Source organism: Sinocyclocheilus rhinocerous, unplaced genomic scaffold (assembly GCF_001515625.1).
Source record: "Sinocyclocheilus rhinocerous isolate Xijiao unplaced genomic scaffold, SAMN03320098_v1.1 scaffold304, whole genome shotgun sequence".
Classification (NCBI taxonomy): Eukaryota; Metazoa; Chordata; class Actinopteri; order Cypriniformes; family Cyprinidae; genus Sinocyclocheilus; species Sinocyclocheilus rhinocerous.
In genome coordinates, this window is record NW_015659941.1 from 382,012 (window position 1) to 399,139 (window position 17,128).

Here is a 17,128-nt window from a genome sequence, read left to right on the forward strand (position 1 = left end):
CAGATTTTTTTTTTTTAAGGTTTATTTATGGCGTTTTATGCCTTTATTTTGATAGGACAGTATAGGTCGACAGGAAGTGAAGTGGGTGAGAGAGAGGGGGATGGGATCGGGAAAGGTCCGTGAGCCGGGACTTGAACTCGTGACACCCGAAGCGCTTTTGGCGCTGTACGTCGGCGCGCTGCCCACGAGGCCATCGGCGTCGACACAATTCTGATTTTTCCTCAGAATTCTGAAAAATCTGAATTGTAAGATAAAAGTCACAATTGAAAAAACAAAACAAAAACTAAATTGTGATATGTGAACTCAGAATTGGGACTTCTTTCTCATCTAAACCGTGAGATAAAAAGTCGCAGTCATCTTTTTTTTCCGTGGCAGAAAATTGATGCCTATGAAATACTTCCAGGGATATATCACTTATTTTGCTTCATTCATTCACTTTTAGGACTTACAAAAGAATACATGATAATGCTTGGAAAACCTGAATATTTTTAGTGCCACCATGCAGAGATAAACAACAGCAGAAATAATTAATCTAAATTTAGTAGACCTCAGACTTGTTCTGCACATGACAGTGACTAAATACCTGCGCTTTAAAGGGGTCATATGATGCGATTTAAATTTTTCCTTTCTCTTTGGAGTGTTACAAGCTCTTGGTGCATAAAGAAGATCTGTAAAGTTGCAAAGACTAAAGTCTCAAAACCAAAGAGATATTCTTTATAAAAGTTAAGAGTCAATCACGCCTACCTAAAACGGCTCGTTCTAACACGCCCCAACATACCTACGTCAATTTTTTAGCAACATCATATGACCCCTTTAAACAAACACTGTAGACATCACATGTCCTTGAAAATGCGATAAAGACATACAGTTGTCATTACTCTTCAGGAACCTCAGAAAGTGCAGCTGTGTTCTGATGGGAGTTTTCAGCTCATGTGAGTTTGACAGCAGACCCTCGTTCCTCTGGGTGTGAAATGTCACATGGAAGGTGTGCATCTCCTCACTACTAACAGAACAACAGATGTCTGTCATTGTCAACAGGCAAGGCAAAGTGCAAAGTTTGCGGTCACATGCTGTAGGGGATGTTATATTTGGCCATGACGGATTGTAGCACCTCATTCATGACCGAACAGCAGATATGTACAAACTAGGGCCAAAGTTGGTCCGTGATGACTTTGGATTTGGCCCATCCTGCCATAACACAAAAAAAGCAATTTTTGTTGTATTTCTGCATTAAAAAAACAAAAACAAAAAACATTGTGATTTAAAAAAAATTACAATGTCAAATAATTATTTAATTTTTTGTTTATGTATTTATTTTTAATTTAATACATTTTTATATAATATAGTTAGCCTAGATATAATGCAACATTTACTTTTGGCCCACAATTTTTAGCCCTTTGTGTTAAGTTTTGGGCAGTGCATTCAGTAGTTTAGACGCATAATGATTTTTATTATGACTATTTTCCATTTAGAAGAAACAATAAAGACAACAAAACTATGAAATAACAAATGCAAATACATTTGAGCTTGTTTTTGTGTAATTTTTAGAACATTCTCACAATCTACTTCATGGATTTCCATGTTTAGAGTTTCTATCAACTATGAAACATTCCAATCCATTTCTTTCTTTCTTTATGAATGACTGAATGAATGAATGAACGTGAAGATAATAGAAAATGTGTCTGTGAAGAAATTCATTAGTTGGCACAAGTTACATTTCTCAAGAAAACTCATTTGAAGCACTTAAACACTGTCAAGTGTGTCCAAACTTTTAATTCGTACTGTAACGTTATATATGAAACAGAAACGTTTTTAGTCCGACCTAAACATGATATATAGGCTAGGCCTAATGCAGCAGTACTGTTGTTGTTATTACTGAAAAGGTAAAGATCAAGATCTAGTATAATCAAACTGTGTTGCAGCCTACTTTAGTCAAGCCCTAGCTATCATCATCATCATCATCATCAGTGTGTGGATGGGAGAGTCCCTCCTCAGTCCTCACAGCTCGCGTCTTTGTGTTAAGCCCCCTCAGACTCCGCAGTCTCTTCTACTCTCCGCACGTGAAGGTAGGACTCGGTTTTACTACAGTACTTTACTCATCTCATGCACTTTTCTGACGTTCACTTTTATCGCGTGAGTTACTGTTGTGAACATTTTCGTTTGAAACCGGTCTTTTCAAACATCGATGGTCAAAAGTTGAACAAGTGCGTCCAGTATTTTCAAACACGTGGATTTAAGTGCCGCGCTGTGTTGTTTTATATGTAGCGTGCGAGAGCAGGTTAAATTTAGCGCCAAATTATTCGCGACTTTTAGAAACATTCTTAGCGAAACACACGGCGATAGTTATTATAACCAAGTTCTCTTTAGTATTTGTAGATATGTGTTGATTAGGTTTGAGAATGTGTCAAACAGAGTATAATTTGATTGATTGTTGCTCACCACGTGTAGGGGACATGATGTATATTGGCACGCGCCGTGAAGTCATTCACAACTTAACACGCTGTATGCTTTTATTTTAATAACTTTGGGGTTGTGTGGTATGAATACATTCAGTGATATGTACATTGGTTGGTGACTTGAAATGGACATAGAGGCAAGTGAAATGATGCTGTGATGTTTACTATGTAGCTTATGCTTGACAGTTTTATGAAACGCGCGCGGGGTTTTTTTTTTGGCGCAGAGAACTCTGACTGCATGCTTGTGTTAGGCGTAAAACTGCCAAGGAGGGTTTCATAAGTGGTATTGTGTGCAGCTGTCAGCACAAAACCTGCATATTATTCTGCAAATACAGTCTGTAGATACAGAACTAGTACCTCTATTTTCAGAAGTCAACAAAATCAAAATTATGACAAATTGTTTGCTTTATTAAAATCGTTTATCAGAATGCATTAACTCAGAAATAACTTTCCTTTTCTTCTGACATCACAAAGGCAACTTGCAACCCTTTGCCTCCAACCAACTGGCTATACATTCTGGTATCTAACACCTAGTTTTCACAACCCAACGCCCTATCCTCATTTTTTCGCATTGAACTCCTATGTGTGTCATATTAAGGCATTAAAAAGTGGTGTCAATGTTATTTGAAGTAGTTTAAAGCAAAACTAGGGTTGGGGATTTCAAGAGGTTGGAGTGGTTTTATAGAGTTCTGATTTTACAGGAAACATGCGGCATAAATAAGCTGACATATTGCACTGTTTATTTCAATCCAGTTTTTGCCTTTGGTAACATGGCAGAAAGTCAAACTCATGCTTTCATAAATGTTTCCTTGAGGATGAGAATAGAGGGCAAATTAAATGGCGTCACGCTCCAGCCAATTGTGAGTTTCTTACTCTCGAATGATATCCAGAGTAGAGAAAACAGGCCTGCCGCCCAGTTGCCTCATAGCACTTTAAGAATGAGTCACGGAAAATAAATGTAATCATGACCTGCTGTTCTTCTGTGACAACACTAAACCCATATTTGTTATAGAAATTGGGTATTGTTTGGCACAGGTGGGGTGGTTCTTTACATAAAGGTTCTTTACTCGATCAGTGGTTGCATGAAGAAACTTTAACATCCTTTGCATTGCACAAAAGGTTCTTAATAGGGCTGAGATATACCTATAAAGGAGATACGATATCTAGGGCTGAGATATGGGTGCAAAAAGTGCATTCTAACAGCTTCTTTAGATCAGTGCAATTCACATACTGCATTTTGCCCTGTGCAGCTGGGATTTGTATCTGAGAACACAAGTTTATCAGTGGTTTCTGATTTAAGAGATGCTCTGTAACACTATGTTCCCACTGGGACTGAAACTCTTTCAGATGGGAAACTAGCCTAGTTGCTGAACCACATAAGCATTTCTTGGCTATAGTTTGCAGGAGTGAAATTGCCTACACTCTAGGGTTGTGACGGTGAGGACATTTTCCCACCGGTTAATCGACGTGTGACAACACCGATAATACCGGTATCACTGTTGGGGTGGGGGTGGTGTGTTAGTTCGTTTGAGTTTCCCTTTTTTCTTCGCTTTCAAATGGCTTGTAAAAGTGCAGTGCGCATTTATATATGTGGAACCAAATAAATAAGAAACATAGAACGTTTATTAGCAAAACTAATAAGAAAGCTTGGAGGCACGGCATATACACCTTGATGTAAAATAAAATAAATAAAATACACAAAGTTTAAATAAAGTAATCCGCAAACACTGTGGAACCTCTCCTCACGTGATAAATAAAATTTGACTCCTGCTCCGTGGTGCACTGTCGTTCGCGCACGGTTCGGCACGCTGCATTGAGCGTTTAGTTTTTAAAAGTGTCTGTCTTCTAACCGAACTAGGCTAAATGATTTTTGTTACTATAAAAAAATCAAAACGGGGGGGCGGTGCCGCGGTAGGCAAATGACGTAACCGGTGTTGCGGCTTAACATCGGTATAACCGAAAACACAGTCTATCGCAGCAAGCTACACTCTTAAAAATAAAGGTTTCACAGTTATTTCATAGAAGAAGCATTTTTGGGTTCCCCAAAGAACCTTTCAGCTAACAGTTCTTAAAAGAACCATTTTTTCTTAGTGTGAAGAACATTTTAATAATCTAAAGAACCTTTTGCGGAATGGAAAGATTCCATGGATGTTAAAGGTTCTTCATGGAACCATCAATGCCAATGAAGAATCTTTTATTTTTAAGTGTGTCGGTGCCGTCTTTGGCACATTAATCTTAATTTTTAACAATATTCGATATTCACGATATTCTGTAATTGTATATTCATTATTCATGACAATATCTCTAGTATTCTATATATCGCCCAGCCATACTTTACAGTGGAAAAGGTTCTTTAGATTATTGAAATATTCTTCACACTGAGAAAAAATGGTTCTTTAAAGAACTGATTGCTAAAAAGATTATTGGGGATACAAATATGGTTTGTGCATTGCATTGCTGCAAAAACCCTCTTTTGGAAACTGTATTTTTTTTTAAATGTAGTAACAATTGTGAAATTCAACCAGGTCTTGAGTTGGGAATTGGGAACCATTTTTATTCGAAATATTCTAATATTCCATTACAGTAAAGAAATACCGGAATTCCATAAACTAATTTCATGATGTTTGGTTTCTGAATTGTTTTTGAATGTTAGGGTTAGTTCACCCAAAAATGAAAATTAGCCCATAAATGACTCACCCTCAAGTCATCCTAGGTGTATATGACTTTCTTCTTTCAGACGAATCCAGTCGGAGTTATATTAAACATTGTCTTTGATCTTTCAAGCTGTTTAATGCCACTCAGCGGGTGTTGCATGCATCAGTTCAAAAGAAGTTAAATAAAAAGCGCCCATCCATAAAAAAAGTGTCTCACACAGCTCCGGGGGGTGAACAAAGGCCTCCTGTAGCGAATCGATGTGTTTTTGTAAGAAAAATAACCATATTCAAAACGTAATAATCACTTTAATGTAGCTTGCGCCAACAGTTGTACACGGAAGCAGCTCCGGGCAGATGACGTATGGAGGTCTGCTTTGCGCATGCGCCGCTCAGAAGTGACGCACGCGGAAACACAGCGGAGAGATCAAAACAAAACAAACAACGGTTACTTATTAGAAGTACAAAACGAGGATTTGTAAAGAAGAATGTCGGAGGATTTCGATATAAGCCAAGAGGAGACTGGTTGTCCTTTGCTAAAGTAAGGAAACTTTGCTTCCTTTGATCCTGTAAACAAACGTTGGTTTTCACGAGACTCACCGGCGCAAGCACAACGCTGACCTCATACGTCATCCGCCCGGAACTGCTTCCAGTGTACAACAGTCAGCGCAAGCTACATTAAAGTGATTATTACATTTTGAATATGGATATTTTTCTTACAAAAACGCATCGATTCGCTACAGAAGGCCTTTGTTCACCCCCCAGAGCCGTGTGAGACACTTTTTATTAAGGATTGGCGCTTTTTATTTAACTTCTTTTGAACTGATGCATGCAACACACGCTGAGTGGCATTAAACAGCTTGAAAGATCAAAGACAATGTTTAATATAACTCCGACTGGATTCGTCTGAAAGAAGAAAGTCATATACACCTAGGATGACTTGAGGGTGAGTCATTTATGGGCTAATTTTCATTTTTGGGTGAACTAACCCTATAAGTGAATCTGCACCAGAATGATTTATTTCTTAATAAAATTCCCACCCGTCTCCTTGTTCTTGTGCTGTGGATGGACTGCTAGAATTGGTTTGCAGGGCCTCTTGAACTGAAATCTGTCCTGAGCTTGTTCTTGGATGCACTGCTGATATTCTCAGGTTACAGACCCTCTCGCCAGGTCCACTCAAGGCTCAACACCCCAACAGACAGACTATTTCAGGAGCCTGCAGCTTTGTTGTGAAACATGGAGCCCCTGAGGGAGCTTTTAGAAGCACAGTCCCAGGAAGCCGTGTCAGAGGACGGTCCGGGAAACTGGCCAGAGGTGTTTTTCAGGACGTGGGAGGTGTACCAAAGCGGGTGACTGAGTGATTGCAGGCTGCTGGGATTAATTTGTGAAGTGTGGCTGTGACAGTGTGCGCATTGGCTCGTGTAGAAATGGAAGGTTTAGATGACCTCTTTCAGATTTGGCACATGAGCTGATCTGGAAGTGATTGTACACTGTAAATCAGAGATGTAATTTGCAAGGGTTTGGAAAAGTGTAATGGGACTGGTTATTAGCAGATATAAGGCTTTTAATGAATAAAGAAGGATGTCTTTTAAACATTATTGTGTATATGAATAAGAATGAAACAATTTGGATATTATTATGACTAACTATAAATACATTTAAATAATTAATACATTTATTTATAAAATATAAAAAGTATATATAAATGCATATACTCCTTCAAAATATTCATATAATATATGCTGTACTAACATTCAACTTTTTTCTTTAAATAATTTAATACTTTTAGTCAGCAATGATGCATCAAACTGACCAAAAGTGTCGATAAAGACATTGTTACAAAAGATTTCTATTTCAATAAATGCTGCTCTTTTGAACTTTCTGTTCATTAAAAAATCCTGAAAAATGTATGACGGTTTCTGCAAAAATATTAAGCACCACACAACTGTTTGCATAATAATAAATGTTTCTTGAGCTGCAAATCGGCATAATTAGAATGATTTCTGAAGGATCATGTGAAACTCAAGACTGGAGTTATCATACTGGAAATTCAGCTTTGCATCACAGGAATACATTACATTTGAATTTATAATACAGTAGAAAACATTTTAAATTGTAATAGTATTTCATAATAATGCTGTTTTTACTATATTTTTGTAGAATAAAGGCAACTTTTTAAAAAATGTTTTTCATACAGATTCCTATCAAAAACATTAAAAAAATCATACAGACACCAAACTTTTGAATCTTAATAATATACACAGTCATTTTTAATTTTGCATACTTGCATTAATGGCATTTTTTGTGCGTTTAGTGCACTTCATCAGATGTTGTTCAAACATTTGGTTGTGCCTTTATGAAATCATAAACCCATTTTATATAAATGTAGTTCTGAGACCAGTGTGATCACATCAGGTTTTGTTGATATAGCCGTCCATTCCTGGAGTTCCACACAAGCTCTCATGCCTGCCGACCCTAGAGCAGAGAAGTCCGGTCAAGGTGGAAATGCTTCATTAGCTTTCAGTCATTGTCAGCTAACCCACAGCATGTATTGCTTCCACTAATCGAATGATCTCCCGTTTAACTTTGAAGTGAAATATAGAGTTTCTGCAGCTGAATGCATTATAAAGGGCTTCTTGACTTGGTTTAAGTGGTGATCAGATTAATATTGTTGTCTCATGAAAGCATAAAGTGCCTGTATTGGTAAGAGATGATTATTTTTTTAGAAAGTAGTTTGGACATGTGATCACAAGAGTTAGGTCAATCCAACTCCAGTCAGATTCTCTCAGCGTGACTGAGATTTCCGATGGTTGTGTAACACAATTTGGTCAAATCACATCAATTGTGTAAATTGGTTGATTCAAAGGTCTTGTTCAGACAGGCTGATTCAGTCATGATGATGCATTGGAAATGCACATGGAAAGGTGGAGCTGTTATACTGTTTGAAATAGAGAGAGAGAAATTTTATAGAGAAATTTTTCTATTTTCTAATGCAGCGAAATCATTACATTTTCAGAGGAGAAGAGCAGAGAAAAGAAAGCACGTTTCTTTGAAAAATACTGATTATTGAACACAATTCTGGTAGCTGTGGAGAAAACCTATTTTTCATTAATTGTCATCATTTTTAAGAAATGGTACAACACTATGAAATGCAACTTTGACATTTCTTTCAAATGAATCTTCTCTCCATGAAGAATGTTTTAACATACAATAAAACAGCATAAAAAATGGTTGATTACATGGCGTCCCATGTTTTGACCTCCTGTCAGCCAATAAATCTCTTCACTAAGAGGTCTGTTTTGTAGATCATGACAGCTGTTTGAATGAAAAGTACTTCAGTGTGCACTGTGTGTACAGAAAGATCAGGAAGTTTGTTTATGCGACTGCTGAAAGTATGCTTTTTGGAGGAGGACGATGCATCAGTTTCAAGCATGTCTTCAAGGTTGTCATCAATAAGGCATCCATATTTGTTTATGCACCATAAACAACATAATTTAAGCAGATTAGTACATACAGAAAGCTTTATTATGGTCCATGGAGATGGTAGAAACCGACATCACACTCTCTCATTTATCTGAAACAAGTTTATCTGAAACAAGTTGCTGAAGCACATCATTTAAGAGCAACAGAATCCATTTCCAAGACTTAAACTGTAAAAAGTGCCATACAAATACATAAAAAAATTGAATTCACAGCTATCAATATTAATGGAAATTCCAGCAAGTAGAAACACTGAGGTTGTTCCGTCCTGGAGTTCATTAGTTTCTCATTCTTCGTTTATTTATATTCTCAAAGAATTGCAGGATTAATCGATATTTTGCCCTTTCTTGAGTGCAGAGGATTTTGTGATTCGTTCCTTGAGGGTTGGACATTTTTCTCAAATCCAGACAATCTGTCGCTTGAGCTCAGGAAATTAATTTTTTGTTGTTTTTTGAACTCTATGCCTCTAAGCAGAATATGTGATATATTCAAAATATTGTTTTAGAGATTTAGGCTAATTGGAAGCACATGGAAAAATGACACTGAAGTGAAAATTTAGACATTCATTTAGATATTACAGTATGTTTGTGTTGGTGCTGCCAGAATATCCATTAACAGAATCATATTTTTAAACGTATTTGGACATTTAGTCATTCTTAAAAATGTCTAAATATCATTAGTATATCAAAGCAGAAACGCAGCACAAGCATACTTTTCAAGCTGAACATTTCATTATAATGTGTTTATTGGGGTTGAAATGATGAAACAATAGATCGTCTGTGGCGTTGTGCTTCATTATCACTGAATGAAGGCTGTCTCCATGTGATTTCAGATTTGATGCCAGATTCTGAATCAGTGACACATCCGTCAGACAGACACAATGACAGCCGCCAACGCTCCGCGAGACAGGTAAATGTTTGAGCGCAACTTTCTCATATGAAACAAATGATCAATAATGAAACTGCATGTGAATAATGTGACATGTCTTCCAGGTATAATGCTGTATGGATCATATTCTTCATTCTGGGCCTGGGAACTCTGCTGCCATGGAATTTCTTCATGACTGCTACCATGGTAACAATCGTCTCGTTGAAACCACTGTTAATGACAAACTTCAATGGCACATTGTGAACTCTATTGGATTCGGAGTACCCATCCTCCCCAAAGGGTTTTGACAATATAAAATGAAGCAACAATGAATATTGCTTTTAAAGCAGCACTATGTAACTTTTGGCGCTCTAGCGGTTAATAAACATGTACCATAGTGATTCGGAATAAGACAAAAACGCGGTTTGGAAGATGAATTCATGATGTACTCGCTCATTATATACATTTAGCTAATTTTGAACACAGAAAAAGTTACATAGTGCTGCTTTAATGCATCTTTTATTTGGGGATTATGTTTAAAACCTTTTATGCAGGTAAATATAGCTTTTTATTGCTCTATATTGTTATATTAGCGTACAAAATGATTAAATGTCAATCTTATGGTTATTTAGTAAAGAACAGGATCAGTAGCAGAAAAAAAGAACACAATTTACTGAATTTTTATCATAATTTACTCACCTGCATGTCTTTCAATCTCAACCCATAAGACTTTGTATAGTCTTTGAAACGTCAAGTAGAGATATTTTTAATGAAACATGAGAGATTACTGTCCCCAAAACTTAGAAACCGAAAAAGGTTATAAAGGTATAGTAAAATGAATCCATACAAGTTCTGCAGTTTAATATGATCACTTTATATGATTGGTTTTTTGGTTAATTGGACTTTTAATGGAGGGACAGAAACCTCACAGGTTTCATTAAAAATATCTTAAGTTGAGTTTTGAAGATTTATAGAATTTTTTTCATGGTTCATTTAATGATTGTTGTATTCAGAATGTCTGAAGAAAGGCTTTAAGCTAGCTTGACATTAAAATTTTCTCATTGAGCACATTAATATGCTCTAAAATATTGTGATATGAACTACAATTCTGCAGTTTTTTTTTTTTTTTTAAACTATGCATTTTGTAAGCGCATCAACCTGTGAATTGAGTGTACTAGGCAACAATGACTATTTGGTTCAGATTATGTTTCATATTAGCAAAAAACATAAAAATGCACCTGTAACATTTTTCTTTTATAAATGCAAATTCGATTCTATGACGTTTAAAGTAATATGAAGGGCCGCACAAGTCATAATTTGGAATTGAGAATATGAACGCAATGCGCAAAGTCTTCCATTAACACTTAATATGGCTTAATGCATAAGACAGTGACATTAAAAGACCAAATTTGATATACAGTTTATTAATAAAATGTACTATATATCTATGTGTATGTAGTGTTTTCCTCCCATACCGCAAAATGCTTTATGTGGCATAACAGACTAAGATGATAAAGACTTAAAGACAAACTCAATATAGACTACTCCTCATTATTAAAACAACAGTTTGTATTAAAATAAACAACTGGGACAGTAAAAAAAAAAATTTCTTAACATTGAGCCCTGTCAACACTATCCAAATCAGTATCATAACTTGTACAAAGATCTCTAGAACGAGTAGGTTACAGAATGCAATAAAAAATAAATAAATAATAATAATTAAAAACTGTACTTGGAAAAGAAAACAGGATGACTTTGAATAGCATAATAGTATAGTTGTGTTTGGATGAGCTGAGCAAGTCTTGCATATGTATTTCCTGTTTTAATAGTGACTTCCTGCTTAAAAAGGAAGCAATGGATAGCAAAAAAAAAAAAGAGATATGCATATGACTGTGAAATGTGACAGTGACAATACATGTATGTGAGTTAGAATATAAGTATTTAAGAATAAAGAATACATGTGTGTGGGAATGTAAATATATTTGTGTGAAAGTCCGAATACATGTATATGTTGAAAAGTAAAGTATATATATGTAAGCAGAAGCGTATATGTATGTGAAAGAAGAATGTGTGTGAAAGTAGAAATATATGAATATGAAAGAAGAATGCAAGTGTGGGAGAGTAGAAATATATGTATGCGAAAGGAGAATGTAAGTGTGTGAGAGCGACAGAATGAATTATGGCTTGTCCGGCCCTCATAAAGGAACATAACTTTACAAAGTGTACCGCTCAAGCTCTCATTGTCGTCTTATTGTTCTGCAGTACTTTACCAGCCGTCTGAAAAACGGAGAACACAATCTGACAGCCAATGTGACGGTGGCGATAGACAATCGTAACGTCTTCGAGTCAAAGTTCAACAACGTGATGACGCTGTGTGCCATGGTACCGCTGCTGATTTTCACCTGCCTCAACTCCTTCATTCATCAGAGGTGAGGCCAACCGCTGCATTTCATATTATACAGATTAAAGCCCCCACATAATTAACACATTCATTTAAAAGATTCAATATGGCTTTATTAAACACCCGACTGGACATTGAAGCGCATTGAAATTCTGTTCTGGCTGATATTAAGACTCTTTGAAAATGTGATGGCTCAATTAAAACCTGATTTCAAAAGCTAAATCTTGTTCAATGATTGAGAAAGACTAGAAGCAATTATTATAATTTTTTATAATGTTTTATAAAAATTCTAATGATGACAAATCTATAATTATAAATGTATTTAATCTAGTTATTTTACATACCTTTTTAAATGTAATTATTGTATATAATTGTAATTGTATATATAATATATATTTATATACATTTTTTAAACTGTCAAGTTCAATTTAAATATATATATGTATATATATATATATATATTATGTATATGTTTATGTATATATATGTGTATATATATATATATAAGATCGTACAGCAGTGAACTCTCAGAAATGTGTTATCACGACCTTTACGTGTTTCTGTGTGCATTTATCTCTAATCTTAACCATCGTTTTCTGCTTCGCTGTCTCTTTCTGCAGCGTTCGGGGCGATTCTGCAAGGGAGTCTGTTTGGTTTGGCTGGGATGCTCCCAGCGTCCTACACCACGCCCATCATGAGCGGACAAGGCCTGGCAGGGACGTTTGCAGCCTTCTCCATGATCTGTGCGCTCGCCTGTATGTGCTCATCTTTTGCCATTCTCTTTATTTTCTTCTTTTCTAAATCGGAGGAACCGGAATGTGGAAAATTCCAAACCAGCTTTGTTATTGTTAGCTACAACTAATAAAGATAGCTTCGTCAATTGAAAAAAGCTGAAATAAAATCAAATGAAATTAAAGCTAAATGGAAATATTAAAAAAGCTATAAATAATACAAATGACAAACGCACAACAATTTTATTGAAACAAAAAAATTAAAATATTAATAAATATTATAATAGGGTATACGTAATACTTAACACTAGACAAAACTGATTCAAAGTAGATGTTTAAAGCTGAAATAAAAATAACAATTAATATAAGATAAAAAACTTAAACTGAAAAAAGTCGAGGGATCTTGCCTTGGCAGCTAACTTAAAATAAGTTGAAGCACTAAAATTAATATTGGAAGAAAAAAAAAAGCTAAATAGAAATATTCTTTATAAAACTAATATAAAGGACAAACACGCATAACAATTTTACTGAAAGTAATATTACAATTTAAAATATTAATAAATACTATAGGTTCTAAATAATGCTAAAATAACACTGAACCAAAAGATTCAAAGTAGATTCAAATATGTTTAAAGCTGAAATTAAAAATAATCTATTATTTTTTTTTATCTTGTCTTGTCTTGAACATAAACTAAATGAAAATTGGAAATATTACCTTGGGAACTAAATGAAATAAAATAAGCATAAATTGAAGTACTAAAGCTGAAATAAAAATAAATAAGGCAAAATAATTGTTTTAACTAAAACTAATAAAACTTACAAATGCACATCAAATTACTAACATTAAAAGGAAACTGAAAATAAAAAATATTAATACAGTAATAGTGTATAAACACTAAAATTGCACTGACTGGACAAATTCAAAGTAAATTCAAACACGTAGTTGGTAGTTGATAAGTGATAATGTGTGTTTATATGTCAAAAAACATTTCTACATTGACTTCCATGAGCACTTCTAAATAGCTAAATCTGTGTTTTGAAGCCACAGAAATGACTGTTTAGTTGCAGGTGTTCTTGTCTTTTCCAGCGGGCTCAGCGTTACAGGACAGTGCGTTCGGTTACTTCATCACTGCCTGTGTGGTTATTCTCCTGGCCATCGTTTCTTACTTCGCTCTGCCTAAAATGGTATGATGTAAACTCACATCTGCGTTTCATTTCCACTAATCAATGCTGAGAATTATGTTGTGATGTTGACATGTTAAAAACTAAAAGTATTTGTTCTGCAGGAGTTTTTCCAGTATTATTCTGAGAGCAATGGCTCCCGATCCAGCTCTGATGAGGAAAACAAGATGGATTTGCTGAAGCCAGGTAATGTCCAGCGTTTATCAGAAATGTTTCTCTAAACATCTGATGTTGTCTAATGCTGATCAAACACTTGTGAATAAATATATGAGAGCACTGGAATAAAAAACACAGTTAGCAATGCATCCAACCTTGTAGACAGGTTAGGTTTCACACTGTGAATGACTGCTTTTCATTTTATTTCATATCACACAAGCTAACAGAGAAAACATGCCGAAGTTCTAATATTGCAAAGTTTGTGAATGCAGTATAAATCAGGTCATAGAGATGGTGCCTTCTGAAGGTTACCAATCCTCAAGAAACTGAATTGATATTCAGACAACATACAGACATATCTCGTCAAAATTTTGAGATAATTTATTTGTGCTTCAGATGATTTTATTTGACCTTCTAAATATTTTAACGTAGGAACACTAGTGCATCTAAAAACTGCAGAGTCCTGTCTAAATGAATTAAAAAATATATTTTTTTAAAATTTCAATTTATGTAATTTTTTACAATTGTTTTTATTTAAATTTTATTGTATTTCATAATTATTTTAATTTGCAATTGTGTAATTATAAAAACACTTTTTTTAAATTTCAATTTATAGCTTTTTTTATTTTTATTGTATTTTAGAATTTTGTAATTTTAGAATTTTGACCGTACCGCTAAATATTTTGACTTTGGGACACTAGTGCTCTTAAAAAAAAACAGATTTCTTTCTTAAATGCATTCACACTGAGTTTTTTATCTTATTTTACATTTGATCTTATTTGATCTTATTTTACATTAATATTGACTGTACCTTAAATATTTAGACTTTATATTTAGAGAGTTTTGTCTTAAAAGCTTTAACACCGATTTATGTGTTAAAATATTTTATTTTCTTGTATTTTGTTTTATTCATGCTGTTTAAAGACTTTTTTTGCTGCTAAATGACAAGTATGGTGTTGTGTCTGACTCGTATCATCCGTGTTTCCCTGTAAAGAGAAACTTGTTTTTGTGTTCTTGGCTTGTAGAAGGTCATGCAGAGAAGAGGCCGGTCCTGAGCCTGACTGATGAAGAGAGCAGACCCGCCGTGTCAGTGTTTGGCATCTTCAAACAGGTATCAACTCCAACCAGCTGCCCACATAACCAACAAAAATAGTGATGCATTATAAAGCCTTTCAAGAGCAGGACGTCTGTCTCTAATAACACTTGTACTGTCTGCTCTCCTGTCTTAGATCTGGGTGATGGCTCTTTCAGTGTGCTTTGTTTTCACCATCACCATTGGCGTCTTCCCAGCTGTCACTGTTGATGTCAAGACCACTGTTGTTGAAGAGGGGAACGGTTGGAGTGAGTGTGTTTGCACGTCACTATATCGATGTTCCTATTCGTATTCTCTGCCACTGAGAGCAGTCGTGTCACAACTGCTCCGTCTCTTTCACAGATACTTATTTCATCCCGGTGTCCTGCTTCCTCCTGTTTAACTTAATGGACTGGGCCGGCAGGAGCCTGACTGCTGTTTGTATGTGGGTACGTATGTGTGTGTGATAATCTGGCTCAGACGCAGACTCTTCAAACACGTGCTGCAAATGCTTTATTAGCACTTGAATCAGACGGAGCATCTGCTTTTTGTATTTGACCGTCCCCTCCTGGGTTTTCGTGGAATTCCTGTTAAAGTGTGATCTTGCTGAACAGAATCGAGCTACAAAGAGCAGAGCAGGGAAAACCCCGTTGGAAAGTTTCTCTGGAAAATCCTACATCATTTGAAAGAGCAGTTCAGCCAATAATGAAAACTCTGTTGTTCTGAACTCATGTGACTTCATTTATTATGTGGAACAAGTTGCTGTTTCCATACAGTGACCACAGGCGGTCAAGCTCCAAAAAGGACAAAAAGCACCATTAAAAGTGGTCCAGAAGTGGTCTTCTGAAGTCACATGATGGCTTTGTGTGCGGAACAGACTGAAATGTTTTTCACCAAAAATCTTGCCCTTTGTTGCAGCCCTTCAGTTTCATTCATGCAATTTCAGTCTGTTTCTTGTACATAACTATTTTCATGACTATTCTTATCATACTTTTATGTTTGGTTGAATAACTGATTGATAGGTGTTGAAATGGTTTGAATCTTTTTTAACAAACAGAAGTTTTAGTGTTTCCATTGGTCAACATAGTTCGTCCTCACACCCACTTGCTTGTGGGGTGCCACAGGGCTCAATTCTTGCCCCAGTTTTATTTTCTATATTTATGCTACCAATGGGTGCTATCTTTGAGCAGTGGTGGACAGTAACGAAGTAGTTTTACTTCGTTACTGTACTTAAGTACATTTTTCAAGTATCTGTACTTTACTGGAGTAGTTTTATTTTGAGTAACTTTTACTTGTATTCACTACATTCCAAAGCATAAGATCGTACTTTTTACTTCACTACATTTCTTAAAACTAATCATTACTCCTTATAATATATCACGTGCTCCGAGACGCAGAAGTGGTGTCTGATTCATGAACGAACTGATTCTTTTTCAATGAACCCGTTAAATCGGTTCGCAAATCACACCAAACGATACATTCACGAATTAGAATGAACCGATTGCAGCTGTCCTCGAGTCGACAACTCACTGATTCAAATGAACCGTTTAGTGTGAGTCACCAGTGAACTGAATTCACAAGTAAGAACCGGGAGATCTTGTGAGCGCGCGCGCGTCTGATGCTGTTAAAAGTAAGTTACTAATGTCTAATTTTAACAAACATATATTTTAGTGTTTCCATTGGCCAACATAGTTCGTCCTCACGCCCACTTGCTTGTGGGGTGCCACAGGGCTCAATTCTTGCCCCAGTTTTATTTTCTATATTTATGCTACCAATGGGTGCTATCTTTGAGAAATACAGAGTGTCCTTCCACCTATACGCGGATGATACTCAGCTGTATTTTCCCTTGCAGCATAAAAGTAAAGAATTCTTAGGACCTCTGTTGGATTGTCTAAACGAATTACAAATGTGGTTAAAGCAGAATCTTTTAGTGTTAAACGAGAACAAAACCGAAATCATTTTGTTTTGTTTAAAGGAGACATATTATGCCTCTTTTTACAATATGTAATATAAGTCTCTGGTGTCCCCAGAATGTGTCTGTAAAGTTTCAGCTCAAAATACTCCACAGATCATTTATAATATCATTTTGAAAATGCCTATTTTGAATGGAAGCAGAAACACGCTGTTTTTTC

The 17,128-nt window shown here is 35.6% G+C and overlaps 1 protein-coding gene across 1 annotated transcript in view; it reads left to right on the plus strand.

The window, feature by feature from the left end:
- The first annotated feature begins 1,937 nt into the window (after window positions 1-1,937).
- Window positions 1,938-17,128, plus strand: part of LOC107724572 (equilibrative nucleoside transporter 1-like) — a 17,566-nt gene continuing 2,375 nt past the window's right edge. The window contains exons 1-11 of the mRNA XM_016533555.1: window positions 1,938-2,066; window positions 9,420-9,496; window positions 9,580-9,661; window positions 11,717-11,883; window positions 12,028-12,071; window positions 12,476-12,610; window positions 13,674-13,771; window positions 13,873-13,954; window positions 14,950-15,035; window positions 15,154-15,265; window positions 15,360-15,445. Of these exons, the coding sequence (XP_016389041.1) occupies window positions 9,468-9,496; window positions 9,580-9,661; window positions 11,717-11,883; window positions 12,028-12,071; window positions 12,476-12,610; window positions 13,674-13,771; window positions 13,873-13,954; window positions 14,950-15,035; window positions 15,154-15,265; window positions 15,360-15,445 (921 nt within the window). The 5' untranslated portion in view covers window positions 1,938-2,066; window positions 9,420-9,467. The remainder of the gene's footprint in view (window positions 2,067-9,419; window positions 9,497-9,579; window positions 9,662-11,716; window positions 11,884-12,027; window positions 12,072-12,475; window positions 12,611-13,673; window positions 13,772-13,872; window positions 13,955-14,949; window positions 15,036-15,153; window positions 15,266-15,359; window positions 15,446-17,128) is intronic.